Genomic DNA, 27,999 nt, shown 5'->3' on the forward strand with positions numbered 1-27,999 from the left:
TTAAAAAATAACATTCTCAAAATTCTTTAAGCTAATAAATTGGTCTATTGGTTTTCAACTATGCAGTATATTTTCTGCACAATATCACTGAGTGTAATATTAATGTCCCAAAGGACTGCTTGGTGTACACTGTTTGTCAGCTGTTATATCCCAGTAGTCATTCATTTGTGTTGCACATCCCAATTATATGATAGATGTAGTATCACTGCAGATATTGCTCATTCATGATGCAGCGACCAAAATGCTAAATGTTTCCAACATTGTAAGGACAGAAAAGAAACTGAACAGTGATTGTATATCAATGATTAACAATAATATCTTATGCAGGCTTATTCCTTAGTTAATATGATATAGCCTATATATTGTGGTTTCTTCTTTGTGAATCTTTTTTCAGCTTTGCTTCAAATATTGGATCCTCACTTCATTCAGTCTCTTTTTCCTCTCTTGAATGTGCAGCTCTCATGTTTTTTTTCCATCTGAGACATGTGAGCTCAGCTGCTTTAACTCACGTTGAAAGCACACAGCTGCTTAAGGCATTTAGTCGCCAAGTGTCCCTTTTCTCATGCTGATGCAGTCAAAGTACAGCTGAGGCTTTTGTGCAATTACAGATGCGTCTCAGAAATGTCCCCAAACTTTCATGTCATTTTGGTAATTAAGTCAAAAACATAATGAATTGAATTCATTACCCAAAGAATCATATATGTCAATGGCATATTTATTTTATTTTCATAGTAATAATAGCGATAACATTAAAATTAACAGACATACACTTTTAAAATAACCTTTATGTGATTAACCTAAAAATGATTTTTAACCTTTTTTAAAGTAGTAGCATCTGTGTTTTAAAACCAGTTTTCTGTAATTCCCTGTTTGTTATGGGTCCAGCAGACATGCATTTTGTATTTTTCAAAAACATATTCATTATTTTTTTTTCTTTCTTGTGACATTTGAGTCACAGGCACACGTTGAGAGGAACATGCAGGCTGGAGAATTAGGATTTACAGCAAATACCAGTGTTATTTTTGCACGGGGAACATATGATATTAATCTGAATCTGAGCTGGTTGCATAATGAAACTGAAAATAATCTTTTTTTTTTTTTTTTTTACCAGTTGTAATATCCACACGGTATGTTCTGTGACTTTTGGAGCTTAGGACCCAGTTTAATTCTGGAACGATGATGTGTCCTCTGCTGTCTGTCCTTCACATGAGCGGAGATTTTTTTTTATGAACGCAGAAGTGGGAGGTGGAAAAACACCGAGTTCAGAGAAACAGGGAGGAGCCACCGAGAGAGAAATACCACCGCTGTCCTCCTGTGCCCACACTTCTCCATCCGCTTGGGCTCCACTCAGCTGCGGTGGGCTGGGTGGGACGTTCAATTTCCCCCCCCCCAAGAATTCAGTGTTCTAGACTGTTTGTCCGTAAAAGTAACTTTGTTTACGGTTAGCTTTTCTTGGCTACTTGCTCCTGCTACATGGCCAGCTAGCGTTACGAAGCTAACAGTCGTTAGCCGCGGAGCCGGGGGTGAAGTGAAGAGCCGGAAGAGAGCGGAATGGCAAGAATTCACACCGGTTCCCCTTCCAGGAGAGATCACGACTGAAAAAAGTAAACATTTACTCTTCGCCCAGAATCACCGGTACGTACATGCTGTGAAAGCTGTGCGAAGCTAATGTCTGGTTGTGAAGTTAGTGTTAGCTTACGGGCTAGTCTCAGTCAGTTTGAACTGTTTTATGTTAGCTAATGCGAGCGGGTTTTGACCTATTTCGTGTGATAATTATAGGTATGATGCCATTTACTAAGTATTTTCAGGAAGTCTACCTCTTACATGATTTTGAAACGTCACAATAGTTAATAGATATGGTCAAATCTCGATATTATTAGTAGACGGAGGGAAATTGCGTGAAAAGCTGAATTTCCCCCTTTAAAAATCCCGTCAGTGACAGAGCGGAACATTTTAACAATAATGTACCACTGCATTGATCTGCATTGTGCCACACATTTAGCTGCGTCAATTCTAATTTAGGCGCCAATAGTGCTCTAATTTCAGTTTTTGTTTGTAGCTCTTTTAAAACGGGTTTAGTCCTCAATTCGGTTAAACCTGTTCGAACACAACAACCGGTTTCTGCTACACAAAGTAAAACCAGCTCAAAACATTACCCGAAAACGTATCAGGATAGAGCTTCAGGTATGAAACTGATCGTTTTTGAGGAAATATCTGTCCTGAAAACGGCTTCTTTTACCTGCTGATCTTCTGTTTTCTAAATGAGGAGAAAAAAAAAATATATATATATATATATATCCATCCATCCATTCCTCCTTTTTAATTTGGGCTCCGGCCTTCTAAATTGTTTAGTTTGCACATTTGTAACTCGACCTTTGCTAGTTTGTCTCCCCCTTTGGGACCTGCTCTTCAACATTTTGTCCCATCCAAATTAAAAGTGATACATGTAAGCAAACCATTTTCTTTCCAGGAACACAAACCATTGCGTAATAATTTATTTTTATTTTTATTGTTGAGATAATTGAGTCAATAAAAATGCCCAATTCTCACATTTCACTTTAGTGTCTTTTGGTTTCCAAGGGCTTGTTTTGTTGCACCTATTTCTATTTGGGTTCTGACCTGCGTTTGGGGCATACTTAATGGTGATGAGGCAAAATGACCAGTATCTACACATTTATAGCAACTTTAATTGACTATTTCTTTATAGTAGTGGTCCTTTCTCTCTAAATGGCTCGTAGTTTTGTTTTGTTTTTTACCTCTACAACAACCCTATTTTTCTATTTTTACATATTCTTAAAAGTTGCAAGTGAACACCAGGAGAAGTAAGGAAAACATTTTCCTGAGAATGTTTGCACCGTCACTATTTTGTCATTGTCCTGTTTCTAAAACAACAAAAGTCATGTTACCGTTTACTCTTTGGTCAAGCTTTGCAATGTGGCGTGGCAAGCATACAACTCCAGCTACTCGGTCTGCACAACATCGCCTTAAAGCTGCAGTATGTAACTTTAATAAAGAGCATGGTGATTTTTTTTTTTTTTTTTTTTACATATTTGTGAAAACTGTCATCATGTCGTGACAGTTTATGTGACAGATAATCTGTGAAAAGATCAATCTCCAACACCTCCTCCCTGAGCTATTATTTTGCGGCGATCAAAAATAACCAACCATAGGCAGAAGGAAGGTCTTAACGCTGTCACTCAACCTCATGTACTCGCTGGCGAATGGTAGAAATTGTGATTGACAATCTCATGCACTGATTGGTTGTTTCTAGTTAGCACTTGAAGCACAGGGAGAAACCAGAGGAGCTCGTTTTTTCCCCACACAGATTGTCTGTCTCATACCATACTGTCACGACATAGTGACTGTGTGAACAAATACGTTAAAAAAAATGTGTGTAAAAGTTACACACTGCAGCAGTCTTGATAGAAGGCTATGAAAATATGTAGATAATATTACCTTTATTATATGGTGCAGGTTCATCCTCAGATTATTTGGATTATCAGCATATTTAAAATGTCCATGCAAAAGTAGGAATGTGGCAGTAGATATAAAAATGTTATGTAAAGAACTGAATATTAAAATGTGCTTACTGAGGTGTTTATTAAGTCATACTGAGATCTTGTATTGATGTTTTCAAAGTTGCTGACAGATCCTGAATCATGACGGTAACTATAAGTGGCAGTAGTAATCAGGTGTTTAAAGTGGTACTGAGGAGGTCTGATAGTATTTAGTCTTAGCTTCGTTTTAGTCTGGCTGTCCTCATCTACACTGGCCCAGAGGAGCAAAGCATAACAAAATGGGACAAAAAAAAGCTAAACCAAGAGTCAAATTTACCTGAGTTTGAATTGATACACAAAAAAACATGTAGGAAAGAAAACAAGATTATAAGATTGCATTGTTGTGTTTTGCACCTCTGAGCAGCTGTGCTAATCTCTTGAAAGTTACCTCATACTCCTTCCTGCAGACATGTACCCGCACTATACTTACAGTTAAAAACAAGCACCGGCTTGTTGAGCAAAATCCCAGCACATGATACTCCAGCCATCATGTGCTGGTCTGAGTGAGTACAGGCTGAGTGAAGGAAATAAATCCTTTCACATCACATTGTCTTTGCTTCATTAAAAAGAAAAAAAAATCACTCTCAGTATTAAGCTTCTTATCCTTCAGCATCTAGAACATTCTGTTACAGCGGTTTTCCATTTTTTTTTAGCCTCTTGTCTGGGGTTGTTGAACAGAGGCCAGCATGTGGTTTGTGTTGCTTGTGTTTGAAAGAACAAGTGGCACCTGCTTTTTAAATGATTTTATGAGCTCCAGTCATGCGTTGCTGAGAAAGGAGCTTTGACAGAGGGTGCAGCTGAGAGCAGTCTAGTTTATCCCCAGTAGCTTGCAGTGACACAGTTTTCTAATGAATGAGAGGGATGTGCTGCAGCCACTGATCATCCGGATCCTTGGTCTCAGCTCGGGACAATTGCCTTCTGCAGCTCCATAACTATACTTTTATTAGCATTTTGCTTTCAAGAACTCTGAACCACACAACTCAAAACACACCCCTCTTTTAGTTACGTGTGCACTAGTCTGTTTTCTTATAGTGCTGTATGTAAATTTATTTGACCCTTTTTGACCATCAGAAATAACCCCACTCCTTTTAAATATCAAATGGCTTTTATAAATGTTTTGTCTTTGCTAACTGGTGGTTTCTACTTTCTGTCCAGGTTGTTGGTGTTCCTGTAATTCCCATCATGGTGCAGAAGTATCAGTCACCTGTGCGGGTGTATAAACATCCCTTTGAGCTGGTGATGGCGGTAAGTCTTTCTCACCTGTGGGCGCTAGCAATTTTCCTATTTGCATAAGTTTTGAATACATTAGATCAGCAGTTGTATAACACTGATGGGTGGGCGTTTCACAGGTCGTCATTGGATCTTGTATTTAAATTGCTGAATTCAAAGATATTACAGTGATCAAACATGGAGATCAACTTGAAGCTACATTTTCTAAATCAGTGGGTTCTCATGTAATTTTCAAAAGATTATGGGAACCACTGTGTTGCATGTTTTCAGGCTGTATTTGTGAATATGCATCTTGGCTGTGCTTTTTATGTCAAACACAAACCTGCTACAGATTTAGTAGTTGTTGTGCATTTGAGGCATTAAAGATTCAGTAGCTAGCATGCCTTTTCACAGCTGACTGACTAGCTGGCTGTATCTGGTGAATGCCTGGAATTGTTCATATTTTGAATTGTTACATTTGTGCTAAGTCAAACTGGAGGTGAATATCTACCACAATTTTTTTTTTAATCATTTTCTAGTCAACAAAAACAAAGCAAAACTACCAGGAAAAAATCCCTTTATAAACTCATCAAACAGACTGAATGACTTTATTTACTCATCCATTTTTGTAATTCCTCCATCATGTTATATTGGCTTCTTGCAGATTAACTGCTGGTTGATTACGCAACCAGCAGTTAATCAAAACATCTAATAAGGCAGCTGTTATATATAATTATTAAAAGTGATACTAAGCGTCCAAAAAATGTCTGATCACATATTGTATGACTTCACTTTCTTTCACAATGCCATCATTCTTTATTTTAGTGCACATAGTTTCAGACCAGCTGTGTTTTTGTTAAATGGAAAGCAGATTCGATGCCTGCAAGAGGGAGCATAGAGGGAGAGTAAATCTCCTTAGCACAGGCGGGATTGAACAGCGGGCAAACAGATGGCTAAAAATAAAACGCAGGTATAGAACCATGTGAGCTTTCAAAGAGCAGGAACCTGTAATGACAGAGACATAGTGTTGCATGTTTTGTTTTTTTCTAAAGGTGGAAATAGCTCATCTTTAGGCTTTCATAGATGGGTCACATCTGGAGAACTATGCATAATTTTAAACTAGGACAGAAACGCATGGTGGGTATTTTGTCTTCTTTGACATCATGAAAACACATCATCAAATTACTACGTTGCTTATTTTTGTGTAAATAAGTGTTCTGGAGCTCAAGTTAATGAAATAAAGGTTTTTGTGACTTTTCTCTGCAGTGACTTGTTTTTGCAAATGCTGCAGAGCAGACTTAGTGGTGCGTCACAACTATTTTTTTTTTCTTCATCATATAGCCTGTGAAGTATCTTCTTATTTCCTCTAGCTCAGTACTTCTCAATTCCAGTCCTCGGGCCCCCCTGCTCTGCATGTTTTAGATGTGCCTCTATTTCACAACAGCTGATCCAAATGATTGCATTACCTCTTCTGCAGGCATCAAGTACTGCAGATGCCTGTTAATCACCCATACATTCAGTCCAGGTGTGTGGCAGCAGGGAAACACCTAAAACATGCAGGGCAGTTTTAGATTGATCAGAATTGAGAAGCACTTCTAGCTGCTCTATCACTATTGTAGCCTAGATGCACAAAAACATCCTGGTTTGTAGGAAACCGTCACATGACACTGCGATGCAGCAAAGAGCTGTTTCTTCATGTCAACACAGCTTTTCATTTTCTCTGCTATCAGGGAGTTGCTCATATTGTGTTGGGTTGTTCCAAATAAGACCTGACTCAGCTTTGCACAACCTTGTTAAGTTATTTCACTTAATTACCCATTTGAAGCTAAAAACCAAACCTCATGCCTAGTATGTCTAACCGCTGAATGTCTTTGTTTAGTTGAATGCAGCAGCGTGTCACTCGACCCTGAGGAGACACTTTGCTCAATGACAGGTGCTATCAAAGTTTTCCAACCTCTGGCCACCACTGCCATAAGCTCTAACGACCTCTTGCATAAGCGAGACTTGGATCCCAGATGCCCTTCAGATGTTTTTGTTTTGCCGCTTTACAATGTTCCCTCTTGGAGCCTGGTATTCTTGGTACACTTAGTGCCGGCGGCATTCTTGGCACAAGAACGTTGGTTCAGATAGTTTTATGAGCTTAATTTCTTTGTTGCAACAAGTTAGACATACCAGCTCAAAAACAAAATTATAATGTAACACTGAAACAGGATGATTATCTGTGCTTTAAGCCTAACAAAATATACTATAAAAATATCCGATGCAAAAATTAGGGTTTATTGCAAATTTTGAGTATTCCATTGAATTTTACATATGTAATTTTTTTAAATCAAGAGTTATTATATTACCTTTATTAGTTTGTAAGTACCGATTCACTGAAAATGTGATGACTGCTAGTCAAATTGTGCAGTAATCTTTAACCAGTTAGAAAAACTTCTTGTTATTTGAGAAGTCAACTTTTGCAGGTCAGCACAGTCGGCAACATTTTAGTTAAATCTAATCGAACCAAAACCTGTTACAGCTGATCATGTTTCTCTGGAGTACCTAAATAACTAACAAGCAACAGTCTGCACTGTTATGGGGTGTGTTTTTTCCTTGACAAGATTTATGTTTTGTTCTTAAAATGAAATAGAAGGAGTACATTAGCAATGTCTTTCATAACCTAAGCTACAGCAGACCCTCTTTTTCTTGTTGCTGCATCTCAATAACAGGAAATGTAGTCAATTCTGTTGCGGCCATTATCGCTGCAGTCCAGTGTCAGAACATCCAGGCAGTCCTCGGGGAGTCTCAGTGGAATATCAAAAGCTTGACACAACACCCCTGTTGTTGTCGTTGGCCTGCAGGGACATTAGCTTTTAGGGCACGTCGATACACCAAGGGCTTAAATAACTACAAGAGGAGAGAGGAAACTATAAACTGAAGACATGTTCGTCCACTCACTTCAAACTGTTGTATTTGAAGCACAGTAACTAGCTCTGACTTGTCTCCCAAAGCTAGTTTATATTCATGCTGCAGCCCAGTGTTGGGCTAACTGTCTAACCTGCTCCTGGTAAAACATTTCTAACAAATCCGCAAGGGACAAAGTATTCTGGTTCTGCCTTCGATCTGAACACGTTCAGCTGGATGGAAGGGAACAGGATGTGCAAAGTGGGTGTACTGTCTGCTGGGCTTTATGCAGATTCAGCAAGAGAAAACATTTCCTTCCTGGTGGCTAATCTGTCCTAATATGTTGGAGCAACCAAAACATTTTAGCTTGGATTATCTTCATAATATAATCTTTAAAGTATAATTGATTCCCGATTATTTTTCATAACGCATGTGGCTGAACATTCTTCTTCTTTTCTGTGCAAGAGTCCTAAATAACCAGAATAAAGAAGTTGAATTAAGGTGAATGTTGCAGAAAGGGAGACTTGAACCTGTTGCTTGCTGTATAAATTGACTGTTACCAGTGTGGCTGAATGTGTTTGTGTAACTCAGTGGGGTTTATTTTGCCTTATTGCACCAGGATTTCTGAGCCTCTCCTTTATAAAGTAAATTCTATATTCTTTGACCTACTTTGTGCCAGGAGGAAATAAAAACATTTCCGTCAGGTAATCCGCATGTGCTGCGGATGCATGTCATTATCTGCTTTGCTTAGTTAAATGATGAAACTAAAGCTCGTCTTGCTGATAAGAGTGCTGATATTTTGTTCCACTCTGCATGACTAGATCAGAGGAGTCAATTTGGTTGAGTTTGATCTGTTAGGTCTTGTAAATAGGAAACATCCTCTTCTTTCTCTAGCAATTTATTGTATGCTTCATCTGTAGCTCAATTTTTAGAAATGTGAACTCGGGAGACGTTGCATTGTGTTTGCCACAAAGTTTTAATTCTGGGCTCATTCCGATGTCCTCCTCCTTTTTTTGTCTGGCCTGGCTCTGTGCGAACTGGCGCTGCCAGGATAACATCGTGTCCCACCATGTCCTGACCCACATACAGACAGGTCTGCTTAAAGCTTTTCCAGCCCAATTCTCTGCTGCGGTGGCATCCCAGGCTTTATTTTATTGTTTTAATCGTCTTCTGAGCTGTCGGCAGGTCTGTGATTGGACTCTCATCCCAAATTTTCTACTTACAGAATTGATTGCTCTCCTTCATATTTTACTTGCTCCAACTGTGCAACGGTGTTGTTGTTTTTTAATGTCATGGTAACGCATCAATTAAGAAGCGAACAATCTAATGGAGTGAAATGTGTAAGTATTCAGAAAGAGCTTCTAATGAGAGACATGACATTATCTGAGTCTGCCTTAGTGAATGATATTCTGCATGATAGTAATATTTAAATGTGCCTTTATTCCCTGATTTTCCCATCATTTTGCATGACTGTTTTTCCTTCGGATAATTCATCCACTCCTCTGAATTAGAGCGCCAGAGCCTTTCCTGCAGTGTCTAATTCATTTACCTTGTCAGATGATGATTGCCAAAAACAGTCAACTGTTATGGCCTGCTGGAGGGGAGCGGGAGGCTTATCACACAGCAAGCTCCTTCAGCAACCATGTGACTACAGGAGCCAATGGAAAATTTCAGCTAAATTCATTCACTGATCACCGAGACACTCATTCACCCTCTTTGCTGCTGCAAGGTCGAGATGCTGCCTCAGTGGTTCCCCACACCCCTCAAGTCTGCTTCTCTCTGCTAGAGAACGGAGTGTGTGCGCACATATTCTTACACAACTGACCCTTTAGTGTGGTTTCACACTGCAGTCCCTCTATACTGTGTCGGTGGATAGTGACTCAGTGTTCTGCAGCAGCTGAATGTCACTCAGAGAAAATGGAGATGGATTCTTTGATAGCTGCAGTTTCCCTCCACCCCCCTTGTATTCGGGGGCTAGTTTATCACTTGAAACAATTGAGTTTGCCGTTTAGTTCAGTTGAAAGCCAAAATGACACATCCCATAGATTTCCTTCTGTCTAGCAATATTCACAGAAATCAGATGATTTTTCAGACCAGAAAAACCCCTGTAAAATTAAGTGTATGAAGCTGATTTTGGTCAACTTTAATTAAACTGTTTAATGAACTCACAGATTCAAAGCTTACGCGGTGCACAGGTACTGATGTCTGACAGATAGCCCTCGTAGTTTATGGCTACACATCTATAACTATTGACGCTTATTTGGGCTGCCTGGCACTTGAGGTACCCACATAGACGTTCTGCCTGCTTGGGATGTTGTTCCTGCATTTATCCAAGTTGGTGGTTCTAGGCAGTTGTATCCCACTGAGCTCACCGAAAAAGGAGCAGTGGGTAGTGGGGCACGCAGAGACCAAAAGCGCTTTTGTTTTATTCATAAAGTCAGGATTTTGTCCTCTCTCCTACGTCTGATCAAATCTACTCCTCGGCTGAGAGAGGTTTTGATTTTGACAGAAAAAATGTATTCTTTTGATTCTGTCCCTTTACCATTCTATAATTTGGTATACTATTTTTGGTTTAAAAGTTTTAATGTATGGCAGCAGTTAAAGTAGTCTTATAAAACAATCTTACATGGAGAGGATTAGCGTTTTGTCAACATAGACTTTAAACAAAAGTCCACAGTGGTTTTGGTGGTCTAAGGTTGTTTAACTGGTTGGTCAAGGATTGAAACCTAGGACATAAGAGCTTTTCTCTTTGTTCCCCTGTGAGGCTTCTTTTTTTTATTTACTTTGTATCACATGACTGGCTTGGTATACTCTTGCTTTGTTTGTTTTCATGCAAATGGTAATGTGAGACAAGTGAAACTAGCATTGTTGAAAAGCCTAAGTCACCAGACATCTGTGGTTTCTGATTAGAAGTTATAGAGAAGTATGCTCCTTGTAAATATTTGGCAATCTTCTGAATAAACATTTACATTTCATATTGACAGATTTTAATGTAAATATTAGTTTTAATGTATTGTTCTTTGTCTGGTATATGAATACCTAGTATTACTCAGACTGTTTAGGAAATGACCAATGTGTTTTAAGGCTATGACATCTGATCTTTCTCCATTTACAACATATTTAAATGTTAAGGTTGACAGACATAGGGCTTAAAGATTCAGGCTGCTTTGTCAGGCTGATTTTTATTTATTTTTATTCTGCATTAAACGTCACTGTATATAGTTGGAAATTAAATAAAAAAAATATATACTGTTCACATTAGTGTCAGCATGACTGACAAAACTGTTAGGAAAAGTAATATCAGGAAGGGGTTTTCCTCCGCTGTCACGGTATAAAACCAGTAAACTAATTCCTGCTAATTGAAAGAAGGAAGAACTTCGATACAAGGTTAGCTTGTTTCAGTTCCAAGAAGTTGTTTCCCTGTAATTCCACCCTGTGTACTTACTGCAGCACTTCTGCAGACATTCAAGCAACCTTCTTTGTAATTTTTGTCCCCTGTTAATTGTTTTCAGGATCGTCTATGTTGTATTCTGTATCCAATCATCTTTACATTATGTTAAATCACCAAAGGTTTTGTGAATTGGGTTTTTATGCCCAGCTGTGTCCTTCATAAATATTGCCCCTTGTCCAGATGAAAATTTATTATCAAAGACCAGACAAGCCATTAACTTGTATTTCATATAACAGACGCCTCCAAAACAAAATTAGGGTCGTCTAATGTGTCAACCTGCATAATGATGGCTGTGATGGGTCAGGGCCCAGAACTGCCTGAGGTGCTGGTTGGTAGGCCATAATGATTTTAGTCACCAAAAACAGGCTAATTGACGTCATGCTTCTGTCAATGACCCACAGTGAACGAGACTTGTTGTTTGTATCTTGCGTCAATGGTGGTAATATTACATAATAGCTATTGAGCCCTTTATATGTAGACTTCAATGAGCAGCGTCACTGAAGCCAAAAATGTGGCTTTATTTTAGTTATTGATCGGTAACTGTAGAGTTCCTGTAAAGTCCCAAACTGGAAATGAATAGAATTTGATTGTATTCATAGTCTGGATAAATATAGAAAAATGAAACCGTAGTATAGAAAATGGATTGTGTTCAGACTTATTCGGTATTCTTATTTTACATTATCTAACGAATTGAATTTCTGAAAAAGCTTTTTAAATAAATGTATTTGTAGATGAGCTTTAGATGTGGTTTGCCAGATCAAATCCTTCAGGCCTCTTGATTAACATCTGTTTTAAAGTGGACCCAATGTTGTGATCTGCATTCATGTAAGATGCCAAAACAATGATATTGCTTTTTTATTTTTTTGAGGGGGAGATTTTCTGAAATGATCAAAGCCTGATTTTGAAGGAATAACAAGAATAATCCAAAACCCTAAAAAGCCTAGTCTGGAAAAGTGTAGCGTTTTGAAATAAGACATTTATATGAACCCTATAAAGGTATTCTTTGTTTTTATTAGTCTAACGGTGTTTGATATTTAATTATATTGGAATAGGATGACGGGGCTGCACAGTGGTGCAGTTGGTAGCACTGTTGCCTTGCAGCAAGAAGGAGTTTGCATGTTCTCCCTGCGCATGGTGGGTTCTCTCCCGGTACTCTGGCTTCCTCCCACAGCCCAAAAACATGACTGTTAGGTTAATTGGTCTCTCTAAATTCTCTCTAGGTGTGTGTGTGTATGTGTGTGTGTACATGATTGTCTGTCCTGTCTGTCTCTGTGTTACCCTGCGACAGACTGGCGACCTGTCCAGGATGTACCCCGCCTCTCGCCCGAAACGTTAGCTGGAGATAGGCACCAGCACCCCTCCCAACCCCATCAGGGACAAGGGTGTTAGAAAATGGATGGATGGAATAGGGTGACAGTTTGGTCTCTTAAAGAGCATTTGGTGGCAGATGCCTGCGTTCTTCACTCAGATGACCCACTTGTTTGTTCTAGGGAAGTTGTCGTTTCCTCTTCTTGTGAATTTTCTTTAAGAAAAGCCAGCCACACTTTACCGCTTGCCCTTTCAGTGTTTCTGTACTGATTTGTTTTTCTGATCATTTCTAAGCTGTTCTCTTCCTGTATTTTCATTATAAAAGTTCCCCCTACCTAAATGTTCCCATTTTCCCTACAAGCTGACACGACTTAATAATAGCTTAAACTGACCTATGAGTGGCGGCTTCTTTTTGTTATACAACAGTTTTCATAAGCCTCAGAGATATAGCTCTAATTCCAAGAAAAGCAGCTGTGGGGACAAAATTCTATCGCGTCTTTTTACATTTTCAGTTATTAGTTGGGAAGAAAAAATAAGTTGGATCAACAAGTGATCTTTTTTTCCAAGATGTTTTTTTTTTTTAAAGATGTTCTTTGACTCCAGATTACTGTTGCTTTTTCTGAACATTTTTACTGCAGCCACTTTATTGGTAAAATGTTTGCCAGCATTGTTGAATGTTACGGTGAGAATACGTAATGTTTTCACAATCAACGACCTTTGCATAGAAATATGGTTTCTTTGTGCAGATCTATGCAGTAAGTAACTAAAAAAATACATTATTGGATTTATACAAGGCCCTTAACAGATCTTCAATACATTGTTGAACTTTTTTCTATTTTTTTTCTTTCTTTTTTTTTTTTTTTTTTTTTACAAAAAATGGTAATGTACCTTTTTGGAGGACAGGGTTGTGAGTAGTTACTCTGTCTCTATGGGACTGGATTTTATAAAGCATAAAAAAATTAAATATCAGTAACACTAATCTTAACATCCAAGTAGCTTTCTTGCTACTTTTTGGACTTTTATTGCAGTTAAGTTAGGTGTAGATGTAAAGCTATCAATGGTCATGCTGTAATTGCATTTGATCAATGTTTTGTAGGGTCAGCATCAGGTGTGTTTTTTGGTGAGTTGGGTTAAATATATATTTTCAGGATTGATCTCGGAGAGTATTGGCAAAGCATAATTAAAACTGAAAGTGGGCTAGCCCTGGATCTTGTTTGTTTTCTATTAGTTGCACAACTAGAGTTCATGTTCCAGCTAAATGAAGTCATTTCACTGGAACATTTTAAATGCAGTCAGTAAATGCTTGCTGCAGCTTGCACTCTGGTATGTTTCTGCAAAGGCATTAAATTAGGAAACAGGGGACAAAAATTACAAAGAAGGTTGCTTGAATGTCTGCAGAAGTGCTACAGTAAGTACACAGGGTGGAATGACAGGGAAACAACTTCTTGGAACTGAAACCAGCTAACCTTGTATCGAAGTTCTTCCTTCTTTGCATCCCAGCTGTTAGGTTTGGTTTTTCTCTGGGCGTGTGTTTTTTTTGTTTTGTTTTTTGTTTTTTTCAGCAGTGCATTCACTTAATTAATTTTGGTTTCATATAAACAAGTAGAACATAACTGTGAATCCACACAACTCAAAAACCAAGAGAAAGTTTGGTATTTCTCCCTGGAAAGTGTCCTTAAATATTTGAAAAGATATAAAACATTTTTGTCCACCAAAGTGGAAATTTTCCTTTGAAATTATTTTCAAGCTATTACTAAAAACAAAAGTCCTTTTCAAAATGTGTTAGAAATGTGCTTTCATCTATATTTAACCTATTTTTCCCCACTGACATAGTTTGAAGATGGTGAATGTGCTGGGCTCTTTGCCAGGTAGAACTCTAGACCCATTTGCATTCGCCTTGCAGCACCGTCCGGCCTTGATTTTCATTGTCCCTTTGTTTTTGTAGTTCATGAATTTCCTGAATGTCCCTCCCTGAGCAGAGCAAGTTATTTTTTCCAGACTCTTGGCCTTTACCGATTTACTTTATTGTCCAGGGAGAAAACAGTTGTGTTTTTGTAGGAAGAAGTCAAGATATGATGCATTGTTTTGTTTTTTCCCCTCAGCTGTCTCTGGAAAGCACACACGTTCTCCAACCAAATTCCAGGCGAGGTTACTCATAACTTGGCCAACAGATCCCATCACTGTTTAGACGGGAGATCCACGTTCTCACACTTCTTTATGCACTGAAATACCTTTATTACCTCATATAAAAGATTTTGGTTTACTATATTTTCCTCTTTTTGTGTTCATGCTAACACAATCCAAGAGTAGTTTGACTCCAGTGACTACCAAAGATGTGGAATGTAAGTTTATAATGCATATTTAGTATAAAATGGTCATTTTGATTATTTCTATGAAGTTGATCAGTGAGATATTTCTACTTCCTATATGGTAACATTATTTGTTATAGCCTTAATGGAATGAATTATCATCATATTTCAACGCCATATTTGGATCCGAGTTGCTTTGAAGTGGGGTTTTCATATTATTTCAAAAACAAAGACAAACTACCGTAGTTAAACATTTTGAACTATCTTTAACATTTTACATTTAGTAGCAAGCTTCACCAAAAAAGCAGCTTCTTTGGATACTCACGAGAGAATCAAAATCCTTACTTTAACATTTGCAAAAGGCTGCCAACATTTCCAAATGTTTCAACAGAGCAGCTGTACTATCTGTTCAGCCTTCCTGTTACCTATGGAAGGCTGTGTCACACCCTGAATGAACAATAGACATGTCTTAACATCTCATAGAAAATAGTTTCTTTTTTAAATGGCATCTCACATTGTCTGCCTTTTCTCTGGCTTCATTTAAACATTTAATTGATATTGAAACTGGTTTCCTCTTTTCATTAACAGCCTATGTTGAAGCCACTGGGACTTTTTTTAGCACTCAACTATGGTGCATTCACTAATTTTTGAAAAAGGTTTTTAGACTTTCCAGTGACTGATTGGGGCCGATCAAACTGAAAATAAGATTTCAGTCACTAGCCGATTTTCCTCTGTTGCATTGCTTCTATTTTACTTTTCTTAGGACTATCATAAGCAGAGCACCAACACTGTTTTGGTGGTGGTTGGTAGTTTCCTATCTGCTATCAAGTAAGCTTTTTGCGTTTTGTTGCTGAAGAGTGAAAAAAGCCTTTGTGGGTTTTTTGTAAATGCATGTCATTTGTGGTGAGTGTGTTATTGGCGTGTGCTTGTTTGTGATGGATGAAGCAGATGTTTACAGTTCAGGCTGTTGTGTTGATGACAGAACAAAGCTGAACGCCCCGGTGTTCCAGGGCAGCAGAGCTCAAAAAACAGAGCTCAGCATTCATTTATTCAGTGGGCAGCCGAGTGGCCTGGCAGCAGCATGGAACAAAAAATGCAGCCATCTGCTGCTCACCATTCTCAACCTACATCTGAATGGCCTGGCATAATGTAATATTTTGGTTGCTCCACTCGTTGAAGAATGCTCTTCTTTGTGCAGCTCAAACAATACGATAAAGTTGTCAACATATCCTTTTGTTCCTCATGTTGTCTCTGACAAAAATCTATTTTGCGAACTTGTTCTCAAGCATTCTGAAATGTACTGTCTGGTTTGAGTGCAAGGGTTGAGCACAATTTATATTCACATGTTGTAGTCGAGGTGAAATTTAATAGCGATGCATTTACAAAAAAAAAAAAAGCGATATGATCAGCTCTAGATAACCCCACCAGAAGTTATGAGGATCATGTGACTAATCCTAAACCTGCTTGCTATTCAGAACTTCCTGGTATGAAATCATGATGATCAGATCCAAGGTAGTTTTTCAATGAAGCATCAAAGTTTGGGTGTTTTCCCTCATGTTGTTGGGGAAACTCATCCAAGTACAGTGTGCACTAGAGTTTAAATGTGTTTAAAATGCAAATCACAGGCAAGTAAAGACTGAATTTTTCCTACTACGTTTAACCGCTTTTGTTTTTAACTTTATTCATTTGTTTTTGTAGCACAATTTTCTTTGTCCTTTTGCTCTTAAATTTAGTCCAATCTTGGTGTTTGTACATTTTTAAAGATTACTTGCATTGTTTTCAATAGATACGGGGACGTAACTTTGGCTTGAGCCACTTAAATTTCTTTTTACTTTTAAACTAGCCAATAGAGGTACATCTAATATAACGCTCTTTCTAAAGGAAATCCTGCCGTTGTAATATTTCCAACTTGTTGCACAGTAAACATACACACAAAATGACAATCTAGCTGGAACTGGTTATGCTTTGTTTTTCCTGCGTTCACTGGAAAGAAACCTGAAACCTGAAATTACCATAAAGAAATCCTGTGCCAAACTATTCATCCTCCGTTTTTTTTTTTCCTTTCCGTCTACAGGCCTATGAACGCCGCTTCCCCACCTGTCACCTCATCCCCATGTTTGTGAACAGTGACGTGGTGAATGAGGAGACGAGCGAGGACGGCTCCACCAACAGGATCGAGCGGCGCTGTGCCCTGGATGTTGATGCCCCACGTCTTCTTAAAAGGGTAAAATATACTTTTACTCTTCAGCCGTGTTTTCAAACGTTTTTCACGACATGCCGTTGCTTTGAAAGTAACAGGAGTTGTTTTCTGTGGTTCACAGATTGCCGGTGTAGATTACGTGTACTTCATCCAGAAAAACACTCTGAACAGAAAGGAGAGGACTCTGCACATCGAGTCTCACAATGAGACGTTTTCCAACAGGGTCGTTGTCCACGAGACCTGCTGCTACTCAGTCAGTATCTTAAAGCTGTGCTGTTGTAGAGAAATCCACTCTGTGTGCATGCTATGTCTTAGAAGCGGGAGTACTTCAAACCTGAATTAAACTTGCCACATGCCACTGTCAGCATCTCTTCCTCCTCTCCTCTCCTGCATTCAGTGTGCATGGATCTAACTCCAGATCTGTCTCTTCATGTGTGGATGTGTTATGAGTTAATGAGGTCAAGCTTATCGTATTAGCTTCCAACCAAGCAAAAGGCTAATTTTAGGTCCAAAGCCTCGCAAAGGTTCTTGCAGTGTGCTGCATCACTCTGTGGTAACAGTAACCAGGAAGGGCAGCTCAGTTAGGCAGCTAATGGACCTAAAATATTTTATTACTCAAGGTGATGAAGCTGACACCGTTTTGCCACCAGGATCAGGGAACATGCAATGTGAAAAAGAATGGTATGTTCGATTTCTGTATTTGTCAGTTCTGGACAAGTGCGGAAAACAGAAGGAAAACAAGAGGATTCAAAAGTATTTTTTTATCCAGACCTTATTCCTTAATGTTTTGAATGAGTCATCCTTCGTTCCCTTTTTATTTCCCCCATTGTCCTCCTCTTTTCCTACTTTCTACTTTCCATCTTTGTTTTTTTTCTACCTCCTTTGCTTCCCTGTTTGTTTCCTTCATATGGTTCCTACAGACTCCTAAAATGTATTGCTTATCTGCAGTAAATCTACAGTGAGATTTTATATTTATTCCTTTAAAAACGGCCCTAAATGCATTAATGTGATCTTTATGTTAGACTCAATTCTTTTACTCAATTTTAATTAATGTACTAGTAATGAACAGAAGATTGTAGATTATTTAGCAGGGAAGTGGATATTTTGACAGTGAGTCAAAGTTTTTCCCCTTGCCTGGTACAGCCTTTACATCATTCTCCATAATCGTCAGGTTTTTTTTCTAAATTTCTGTTTTCATCCCACTTGAATCCAAACAGCTCATGTGTAAAATACTGTCTAAATTTACCCAAACAGACTGACAGACATACTCCCACTCAGTTTACGCAGTGTGAAATTTGCTCCCTTTGTGCGTCATCCTCTTGTGTGGTTACTATGGTAACAATGGCCTTTTCTTTTTCTCTTTTTACTGTGTGGTTACACAGTTTAGGTTACAGTAACGTTTTTGTGTGTGATGTTGCAGGTCCACCCAGAGAACGAGGCCTGGACATGTTTCGAACAAACGGCCAGTTTAGACATCAAGTCCTTCTTTGGCTTCGAGAGCACCGTGGAAAAGATCGCCATGAAGCAGTATGCCAGTAGTATCAACAAGGTGTGTGTGGGGTACATCCCATCATGGCATAGATTTTTATATTTTCTTTCTCAAACCTGAGTGCAGAAACAGTCAGATCATTATGGTTATTGCATAGAACATGATATGTGTGATTGAAATAAAGGTCATCTTATATTTGGTATGTTAAACAACGTTATTGAAATTGGGGGATTTTACATTAATAACTGTATTAAATGATGTTTAATTGTGAGTTGAAAGTCTCTTTTTGTTTTTAGTTCATTTGTATTGTTATCAACTCCTAAGTGTTAAAAATTGAAAACTTACCTTAACAATGTTGGAAAATTGCTGAAATTTTACTGTGGGAAAAGTGTGTGAACTCTACAAATACCAAGGTGACTCCAGTTTACAAATGCAATACATAGTTCAAAACCTTAGTTTTATTTGATTTCAATGGATTCATGTGATATATTAGCAATGATTTCACCATAATTTACTTGCTCCTGACAGGGAAAGGAAATCATCGAGTTCTACCTAAGGGAGCTGGAGAGTGAGGGCGTGACTCATGTTCCCCGCTGGACCTGTTCCTCCGTTTCTCCTGCTCTCCCTGCGCCAAACAGTCTCTCTGCCAGCCCGCCTGAACTCCAGCACCCCAGCGCGCCCGCTGTCTCCGCCTCGCAGCCTGCTGACACCAAAGATGGCCCCTCACAGGAGGCAAAGCAGGATACTGGAGCTCCTCAGGCCGACAGCCTGGTGGAAATCCTGGCTGGTACACCTGAAGGTGTGTTTCCTCAGATAAATTCATCTGGACGCTCACTGCTGCCTAATATATTATAGTGGCTGTTTTTCAAGAGAAAAAGGAAACTCAATTTAAGTGATTAGCACTGAAATAACTTGAGGTAGAAGGTTTTTAGGCTATTACAAACATGAATGAAAAACATGTTTTTAAGAAGTTGTATATTATGAGACACATTAACAGTATCAGCCATGTCTGCAAAAGAGTGGGTTGTATTTTTTCCGTACAGCGATGTGAAGATCTGTTTAGAGAAACTGTGTTAATTTGGAGCATTTTGTTGCAGATAAACTGGATGCAGATTACATCAAACGCTACCTTGGCGACCTGACGCCTCTGCAGGAAAGCTGTCTCATAAGACTTCGCAAATGGCTTCAGGAAACCCACAAGGGAAAGGTATTTTCTGTAATTAAGTGGAAGAGTGTAGTCGTCGGTCAACTTCTAATAACTTACCATAAACATACCTTTTTCTTTTTCTTTTTTGCTTCCTGTAGATCCCTAAAGACGAACACATCCTGCGCTTCCTGCGGGCCAGAGACTTCAACATGGAGAAGGCCCGGGAGATCCTGTGCCAGTCTCTGACGTGGAGGAAGCAGCACCAGGTGGACTACCTGCTGGAGACCTGGAGCCCTCCGCAGGTTCTTCAGGACTACTACACCGGCGGCTGGCACCACCACGACAGAGGTACATTTCCACGTAGAGCCGCACCCGTAGTCGACTCGCGTACAAACCTTCGCATGCAGCAGGCTGCTCTTATACAAACAACCCTTCTTTACAGCAGCATGTTTTCATCATGATAGTATTTGTACAGTCATCCTGAACAACCTTCTGCTGTAAGCCTCTGACTTTTAAAAGTAAATGAACCTATTCAAGCTATTTAGTTGGCTGGAATAGTTTCCCCTCACACACGCGATCGCATGCTGCCAAAGAACATTTGTTTTAATTTGAACAGAACAATAAACCATTTCTCAGAACACACATTTACTTATTGTGCCACGCAAGGCAGAACTTCCCACTTGCTTTGTTTAGAATGTAAACACAGTGATGGTTCATGTAAATATTTGTTTTACTTTATTAGACGGTCGTCCTCTGTACATCCTGAGGCTGGGCCACATGGACACCAAAGGCCTGGTGCGCGCTCTCGGAGAGGAGTCTCTGCTCAGACACGTACGTAACCAAAGCCACAGTTCCGGTTCAGTTCCCTACAGAAGTCATTAAGTTTATGGGTCAGACCCCGGTTAGATTACAGGTTAATCACCTAAAGGGGGTGGATTCAAGTGATGACCTACATAAATATGCTGTTTATTTTCTTATATGGTGTGGCATTCAGTGAGAACGCTGTTGTTTCAATGTGATGTTGCAGGTGCTGTCTATCAATGAGGAGGGCCTGAGGCGTTGTGAGGAGAACACCAAGGTGTTTGGTCGTCCTATCAGGTAAAAACCGGGCTGTTAAGGATTTAGGAGATATTATGTTGTCTTTTCTAACAGTTTTGTGACTGTGAATTTTCTCATTAGGACCACAGGACAGTGGTCGTTGTTTTTGGAAAAAAGCAGCAGCTCGGTGTGTTACAGCACACCTAGTGTTAGGATTGAGCTCAGCAGCTGTGGTGTTGCTACAGAGAATCACAGCTCTATCTTCTCTGTGACTGGAAATAGCAAAGTGTCAGATGTTTAGATGGTGCCTGTGTCTGTGCTCTCCAACAGGAGGTGGGGCGCCGTGAGAAGGCATGCGAACTATGCTTTTCACCGCACTCAGGATTCGCAGTTAACTAGCATTACCTTCATCACTTAAGCCATGCCTTAGGGTGGCAGGTGTTAGGTGATCAGAGAGGAGGCTGCAGCCCACTTCAGAGCGTGTGTGTGCGTGTTTGTGGCGAGAAGTTATCCACACTAATCTTCCTGCTTCGTGCTTTGTAGTTGTTGGACATGCCTGGTTGACCTGGAGGGGTTGAACATGCGTCACTTGTGGCGACCGGGGGTCAAGGCGCTTCTGAGGATCATTGAAGTTGTGGAGGCGAACTATCCAGAGACTCTGGGACGGCTCCTTATCTTGAGGGCACCAAGGGTCTTCCCAGTCCTCTGGACTCTGGTGAGAACAGCTTAGAACTGAAATGATCTGGAATCATTTCATCATCTGGAATCATTAATTTTGCTTTACCGTTTTTGTACCTGCAACCGAAATCCCAGTACGACTCCAAATTGTCTCTGTGGCTGATTTAGCATTTCTTAGCTTAAAAAAACAAACCTAACATTTACTACCTTTTACAAGCATTTTTTTTTTTTTTAACTAATTTGGTTTATTTATTTCTTACGTTCACTTTTATCTCTGCATGTAGGTGAGCCCATTCATTGACGAAAACACCCGAAAGAAGTTCCTGATCTATGCAGGCAATGACTACCAGGGTCCTGGAGGGCTTGTCGATTACATAGACAAGGAAATCATCCCTGACTTTCTAGGAGGAGAGTGTATGGTAAGTGTTTAGTGGAGATTAAAACTTATAGATCATATTTTGAAAAAAAACTTATTCAGAACTCAAACCTTTTTTATATTTATGTAAAAGAAAAACATAAAGTAGCATATATTTTTGAAGTGAAAGGAAAATATGTTCATGAACTTTCCACATCTCACAATCAAGATTAAGAACTCTTTCAGTGACCCTGTTCTTGGGTTTGCATGTTTTTCTTCAGTGTGAGGTACCAGAGGGTGGCCTGGTTCCTAAATCCATGTACCGCACACCTGAGGAGCTCGAGAACGAAGATGTCCGTCTCTGGACCGAGACGATTTATCAGAGTGCCAGCATATTTAAAGGAGCCCCGCATGAGGTGAGGCTCAGAGTGAGGAGCAAAGATAAAAGGCCTGCATGCTGCTGTGCTGTATAGGACAACAGAGACCTGCAGGTTGCTTTCTTGGAGGTTTACTTGAAACATCTGCCATCTAGTGGCATTAAACACAGCATGTCTCTGAAATGTAATCTGTCTGCTGTGACATACTGTTCCTGTCATGTTGCAATATTTAAAACAGTACAGATCTATAATTACCTCTCTGAATTTCACTCTGCTCTCTGGAACTATTTATTCTGCCCAACTACATTCAAAGAGAGCTTTAAATATGATTGCATAAATTTTTCTTGTCTTTTGCATCAATAAGATCGTCTTAATAAATCCGTTTTAGTTTTTTATAACCTGAAACGCATGCATTTAGCTACTGTTTACCTCCTTGTTCCGTTCATTTGAACCGTTCTCATTCGTTTTCTCCGGGCAGCTTGTGATCGAGATCATCGACGCCGCCTCAGTTATCACCTGGGACTTTGACGTGTGCAAAGGCGACATCGTTTTCAACATCTACCACTCGAAGCGAGCCCCCCAGCAGCCACGCAAAGACCCCCTGGGGGCCCACGGCATCACCTCGCCGGGAGTCAACAACGTCCAGCTTATTGACAAGTCCTGGACTCTGGGGCAAGATTACAGCATGGTGGAGTCCCCTCTGACCTGCAAGGAGGGGGAGAGCGTGCAGGTGAGGATTTATCATTGTGAAGAAGTTCTTGTTTCTTTTTGAAGCAAAAAATAAAAAGACAGCTTTTTGATTCCTGGTCACAAATGTTCTGTTGATCTTTCCTTTCCTCAGGGCTCCCATATCACTCGCTGGCCGGGTTTCTACATCCTCCAGTGGAAGTTTCATAACATGCCAGCCTGCTCGGCCACCAATCTGCCCCGAGTGGACGATGTGCTGGCCACCTTGCAGGTGTCCTCACACAAGTGTAAAGTCATGTTCTACACCGAGGTGTTGGGCTCTGAGGACTTCAGGTTGGTAACTGAACTCATGTTGTTTATGCAAAAGGCAAAAGCAGCTTTCACACACAAACTCTGTCTATAGACTGCAGTGTCTTCCAGAAGTATTCACACCCCTTGGATTTTTTTCACTTTGAAACAATGTACAACCACAAAATTCAGATTGTTTGAATAGAATTTTATGTGGTAGACCAACACAAAGCAGGAAAGTAAAATGATCCACTCTTACAGTATAATTTGTATTTTTGCCACAAGCCATTTAGGCCACGTTAGCTTGTTGGGGTTAATGAGTATATTTGTGTGTTAGATGGACATGTAAATCTAGCTAAGACTCTATGGCAACACTTGAAATTACTCTTTAGATGATCACCATGCACTCTGACAAAGCTAACCTATTTTGCTAAAAAGAGGGCAAAGACTGTGAAATGTACCAAAAGACTGGTGGTGGAAATGGAAATGGTGGTTCCTGATTGACATAGGGAGGCTGAAATAAAATGTACCTTAGTTTTCTGAAATTTACTTCTAAAATCTTTACACACATCTTTGTGTTGGTCTGACAGATACAATTCAAACAAAATGTATAGAATTTTGTAACATGATAAAACAGGAAACATCCAATAGGTATGAATATGTTTTAAAGGTCAGGTATAGGAAAATCTTTAATTCTGCAGTTTATGTGATGCCATCTTAAGACATAGTTGTATCCTCTCCAAGTCCATAAATCCTTTTGTTAAATTCTTTTTTCCCTTTTTTTTTCTTTTCTTTTATTACTATGTTGACATTTGTTTCATTACAGCACATTTAATTTATCTCCTTTTTAGTATATTTTCACAGCCCTCCAGTAATATCTAGGACACTGTAACCAGTCCAGTCTCATAATTTAATTTTTTAAGCCCAGAATTTAGAAATGAAAAATGCTTCTCTCCTTTTTAAATTATCCTTTTAATTGATCTTTTTCTGTCCAATCCACTCCTGTTCTATTTCTCACAACCCCTTCCTCCTCCTCCTCCTCCTGCTGTGTCTTCCTCCTATGAAGAACGGCTTGCTGTGATGTGCAGAGTTTGTAAGTGGCTCAGTGTTTGCCCTTTTTTCTTTAGCTTAGCCGATCATTTTTGCTGCTTTTGGCTGCTAAACCGAGTGCCCCTCCCCTCAACAGAAGTTACGCTTCTAACGCAGCAAAAAAGATTCTTGTTTTTGCTTCTACTTGTTAGCAATGCTGACCAAGCATTGGGTAACAGGATCTTGCTTTTTTTCACACTGAAGAACTCTTTGCACCACCGTTTGGGGTCTAATCCACTTCGCTTTACTTATTCCGCTTGCATGATTAGCTCTTCAGATGCAGTTCTGTTCACACCTCCTCAGATAGTTCGTATCCAAGTGCACATGCATACACTCATAAACATTTGCCGGCTTTCATGTTTGTTTCATCTTTAGTCACTTGTTAAACTACCTCACTGTTTCCCCTTTTTTTTTTTTTTATTTCATTTTTCATTTTCTGAATCAAAAACAAATTTAAAGTCCGAACAGTAACTCATTCTGGTTTCATCTAACAACAAGATGTTTTGCTAATCTTTTTCAAATTGATTAACATGTTAACCACAACTTTAAGCTTAAAAAATATACATTTGTGCTTATCTGCAAACATTTCAAGTGGCGCAAATTTATGAGTGGCTACACTGGATTCAAAGTTGTGTGTTTGTGGCTGTTTGGTTTCTGTGACTCTGCAGGTGTAATCACTTAAGGGAGTCGAGGCTATTTTAGTTGTAAAGCACATTTTCAGCAACAAGGCAGTTCAGTGCTTTACATCATCAGAACATAGCAAACTAGCAAAGAACAACATTGCAGTGGAAAAGAAATAAAAAACTGTGACTTGTTGAAAAACAGACAGCACTTTATTTGTTCCAGTTATTATTGATCAAAGGCAAATCTAAACAGGTTGGGTTTCAGCCTTGATTTATAGGAGCTCAGTGTTTCTGTATTTTTGCAGTTTTTTTTTAAAGTTTGTTCCAGATAAGTGGAGAATAAACCTGATTGCTGCTTCTCCATGTTTGGTTCTGGGGATGCAGAACAGATTAGAACCAGAAAACCTGAGAGGTCTATCTGAGAGAACAACAGATCTTTAATCTATTTTGGTGCTAAACCATTTAGTAATTTAAAATCTACCTGATGTTAGTCTTTAGACCAGGATGATGTGGTCTCTTTTTTTTTACCCTGTTGCAGTAATCAATGCGACTAAAGATATAACATGGATGAGTCTCTGTAGAGCTTACTGGGACATTAGGCTTTTAGTCCTAGAAATGTTCTTCAGGTGATGGAAGGCCGACTTTGCAATTGCCTTTATGTGTCTGAAGATTCAACCAAAGACTTGAATAAATTTAAATGTTTTAATGGCAACTGCTTTATTTTTACTGGCCAATAGATAATAAAGTTTTAATTGTTTTTCTTTATTTCAGGGAGATCATATATCCTACTAGATTACTTTGTTGCTCTATTACATTTTCATTTATCTAAAAGAAATCAACGGCTCCTAAAGTGAGTCTAAGTCTCTTAGTTTTTGCTCTCTGTCAGTCTGAGTGAACCACAGATGACTCTCAACATGACATCCAACATTCCCATTTTGGGAATTTTAACTTGAGTAACTTCTCACCACAACCTGTTGACTCTCAAGTATGTTTTTATTTTGTTCTACCTCATACTGGTTAGAAAACCTAAGTTATTTGAGTTTCTGTAACTGATTGTAGGGGTCTAATTGCTTTCGTGGGTGATGGTGTGTCGGCTTGGTGCTGCAGCCTGTGGCATCGCCTGAGCTTTAGAGTGAGGCTCCTGCAGGATTTGATCCGGGCGCATGGTTCTGCATCACGTGCATGAGTCATGCACACACGGTGCTTTGAGTCCGTCCTTAGCAGGCTGGGGTTTCTCTGGTGTTGCACACTCATGAAGCTTTTGCTCAGGCTAGCTTCCTGTACTCATTTGATCTCTTTCTCTTTCTCCCTTTAGGGGTTCGATGACCAGTTTGGAATCGAGCCACAGCGGTTTTTCTCAGCTCAGTGCTGCTACCACCTCCTCTAACCACTCCCAGTCCAGCTCCATGATCTCCAGGTAGAAACCAGCAGCTCTGGACCCTGAGCCCCCCTCACTCCACAGCCTTTATCATCATCGTGGAAATCTCCTCCTCCCCCATGTTTCCTCTCATCTTTGGACTCTATCGCACAAATAAAAGATGAAGAATTCTGAAACCGAGGCAAAAAAACAACAAAAAACTGAAAGATTTAAAGGGCTGATTTTTGCACATAGGTCATATATTTTGGTGTTGGACCATTCACAGGAGGTTTGCTTGGAGGTCAGCGGGTGAAGCTCTGTGGAAGTGGAAAGAAGCAATATTTTCATCCCATTGGTTGGGAGAGAGACACTGGAAGACGCTGTTACATTTATGCATTCACTTTCGCAGCCATTTAACGCAGTACTGAGACGACTCATACCTCACTCATACTGTTACATTAAAACACACAGATGTTTATGACGTGCACAAATGAAACGTTTGCCACATTGTTACTGGAAAGGGGGTTTGTGTTACTAGTTAGTTGTTTTATAGGTCAAATGTTGGTGGTTTAAGCATCCTAACAGACCTGACTCCAACATCCACTGCTAATGAAGTTCGCAGTGCCATTGCTGACAAATTTCTACACTTAAAGGAGAAACTTTCCCACCTTGAGGAGCGGTTGGATATTAGACCCAGGTCTGCTAGCAGCAATAACACAGGTTGGACTTTCTAATGTGCAAAATATTTATATTTATTATTTAGATGCATGTGGAGTAGTGTACAAGCAGACAAAAAGAAAATTACCATCACTAACATCACTTCTACATTTTGTTAGAGAGGTTTGCTTCTGTCTGCACGAACGTGGAACTCAGAACAAGGAACGATGCCTCATCTGTGATTGGTGAATGTACCGCTGTCTGCTAAGCCAATGATATTCCAGAGTTGGAAGAGCGTTCCACTTCTTTGGTGGTGTGGATTTCGAGAGTGCAGATATAAGATGATGACATGAACTGTGTTACTGTACGTGTGTTGGTTTGTGACTGTGCTGTGGAAACGATTACAGAATGGGTGCATTTCTGCATGCACCCGGGGGTTTACTGACTTATTATTTAAGAATTTAAGAGAGCCATTTTTAAGAGCCATGTGTCCATAAATACCATTTTAGCCTTTGTAAACATCACTTAGAAATGTATCTGCTATTTTCAAGGTGACCACTGGCACATTTCAAAATGCATCACTTCCATGAAACAGTTTTTGATACAGTTTACATCATTATATATTTTTAAAAAAGAAAGAAAAAAAAGATTTGGTGGAAATTTGCTTCCTGAATATAGCCGTTTTTGATATCCATAACTGCTCATTTGTAACTAATAGTAAAGGTCAACGGTTGTTTAAACGACATTAAATGCAATAAGTTGAGGAAAAGGATCTTTTGTGAATGAGGAAGTGTGTGTGATGGTGTAAAATAATGAATGTTTGCTGTAAAGTGGAGGAAATATATCTAATAAAATGTTTAACACTTTTTGACCCGGTAAGCAAATATTTCCCTGCTCTTGTCTAGTTGCACTTTGAGAGCTGATGTTCTAATCTTAGAAATTTCCTTTCTATTTTCCTGCTGTTTGCTTTTGTTTTGGTTCATCATTGGACCTCGGCTTAAGTCCGGTATGAAGAAGTGTGTTCATACCGGATGCCAGGTCTCCGTGCTTTGCTGATGCTTTTCATCCAGATCTCAGTCATAAACGAGGGCTATATAACTGTTTGTCTCGATTGTTCGACACGATTCTGTCTCCCTGCTTCCTTTGCTGACACCACTGCATATCTTCTCTGTACCTCCATGTAGGAAACTGTATTTTAAAAAAGGAAGAAAAAACAAAACTGCTGTGGATGAATGAGAACATGTCGCCTTTAAGTTTTGAAGTCAATAAACTTGAATTATGGAAAAATTTGAAG

At 39.4% G+C, this 27,999-nt stretch overlaps 1 protein-coding gene across 3 annotated transcripts; it reads left to right on the forward strand.

The window, feature by feature from the left end:
- Positions 1-1,299: 1,299 nt before the first annotated feature.
- Positions 1,300-27,998, forward strand: LOC114144050 (SEC14-like protein 1). 3 transcript variants are annotated; one of them, XM_028016508.1, is made up of 17 exons: positions 1,300-1,635; positions 4,713-4,802; positions 16,795-16,944; positions 17,042-17,173; positions 18,341-18,469; positions 18,938-19,208; positions 19,507-19,616; positions 19,715-19,904; positions 20,299-20,387; positions 20,584-20,654; positions 21,138-21,309; positions 21,557-21,691; positions 21,909-22,043; positions 22,483-22,734; positions 22,846-23,024; positions 24,046-24,072; positions 26,007-27,998. In XM_028016508.1, the coding sequence occupies exons 2-17, from the start codon at positions 4,740-4,742 to the stop codon at positions 26,110-26,112; spliced, it is 2,211 nt and encodes a 736-aa protein (XP_027872309.1). In that variant the 5' UTR covers positions 1,300-1,635; positions 4,713-4,739; the 3' UTR covers positions 26,113-27,998. The 3 variants fall into 3 exon arrangements, with proteins under 3 accessions (XP_027872309.1, XP_027872310.1, XP_027872311.1); XM_028016509.1 differs by having other exon boundaries at positions 1,300-1,604; XM_028016510.1 differs by lacking the exon at positions 24,046-24,072 and having other exon boundaries at positions 1,301-1,635.
- Position 27,999: the final 1 nt, after the last annotated feature.

The sequence above is a fragment of the Xiphophorus couchianus genome, chromosome 5, assembly GCF_001444195.1.
Source record: "Xiphophorus couchianus chromosome 5, X_couchianus-1.0, whole genome shotgun sequence".
NCBI lineage: Eukaryota > Metazoa > Chordata > Actinopteri > Cyprinodontiformes > Poeciliidae > Xiphophorus > Xiphophorus couchianus.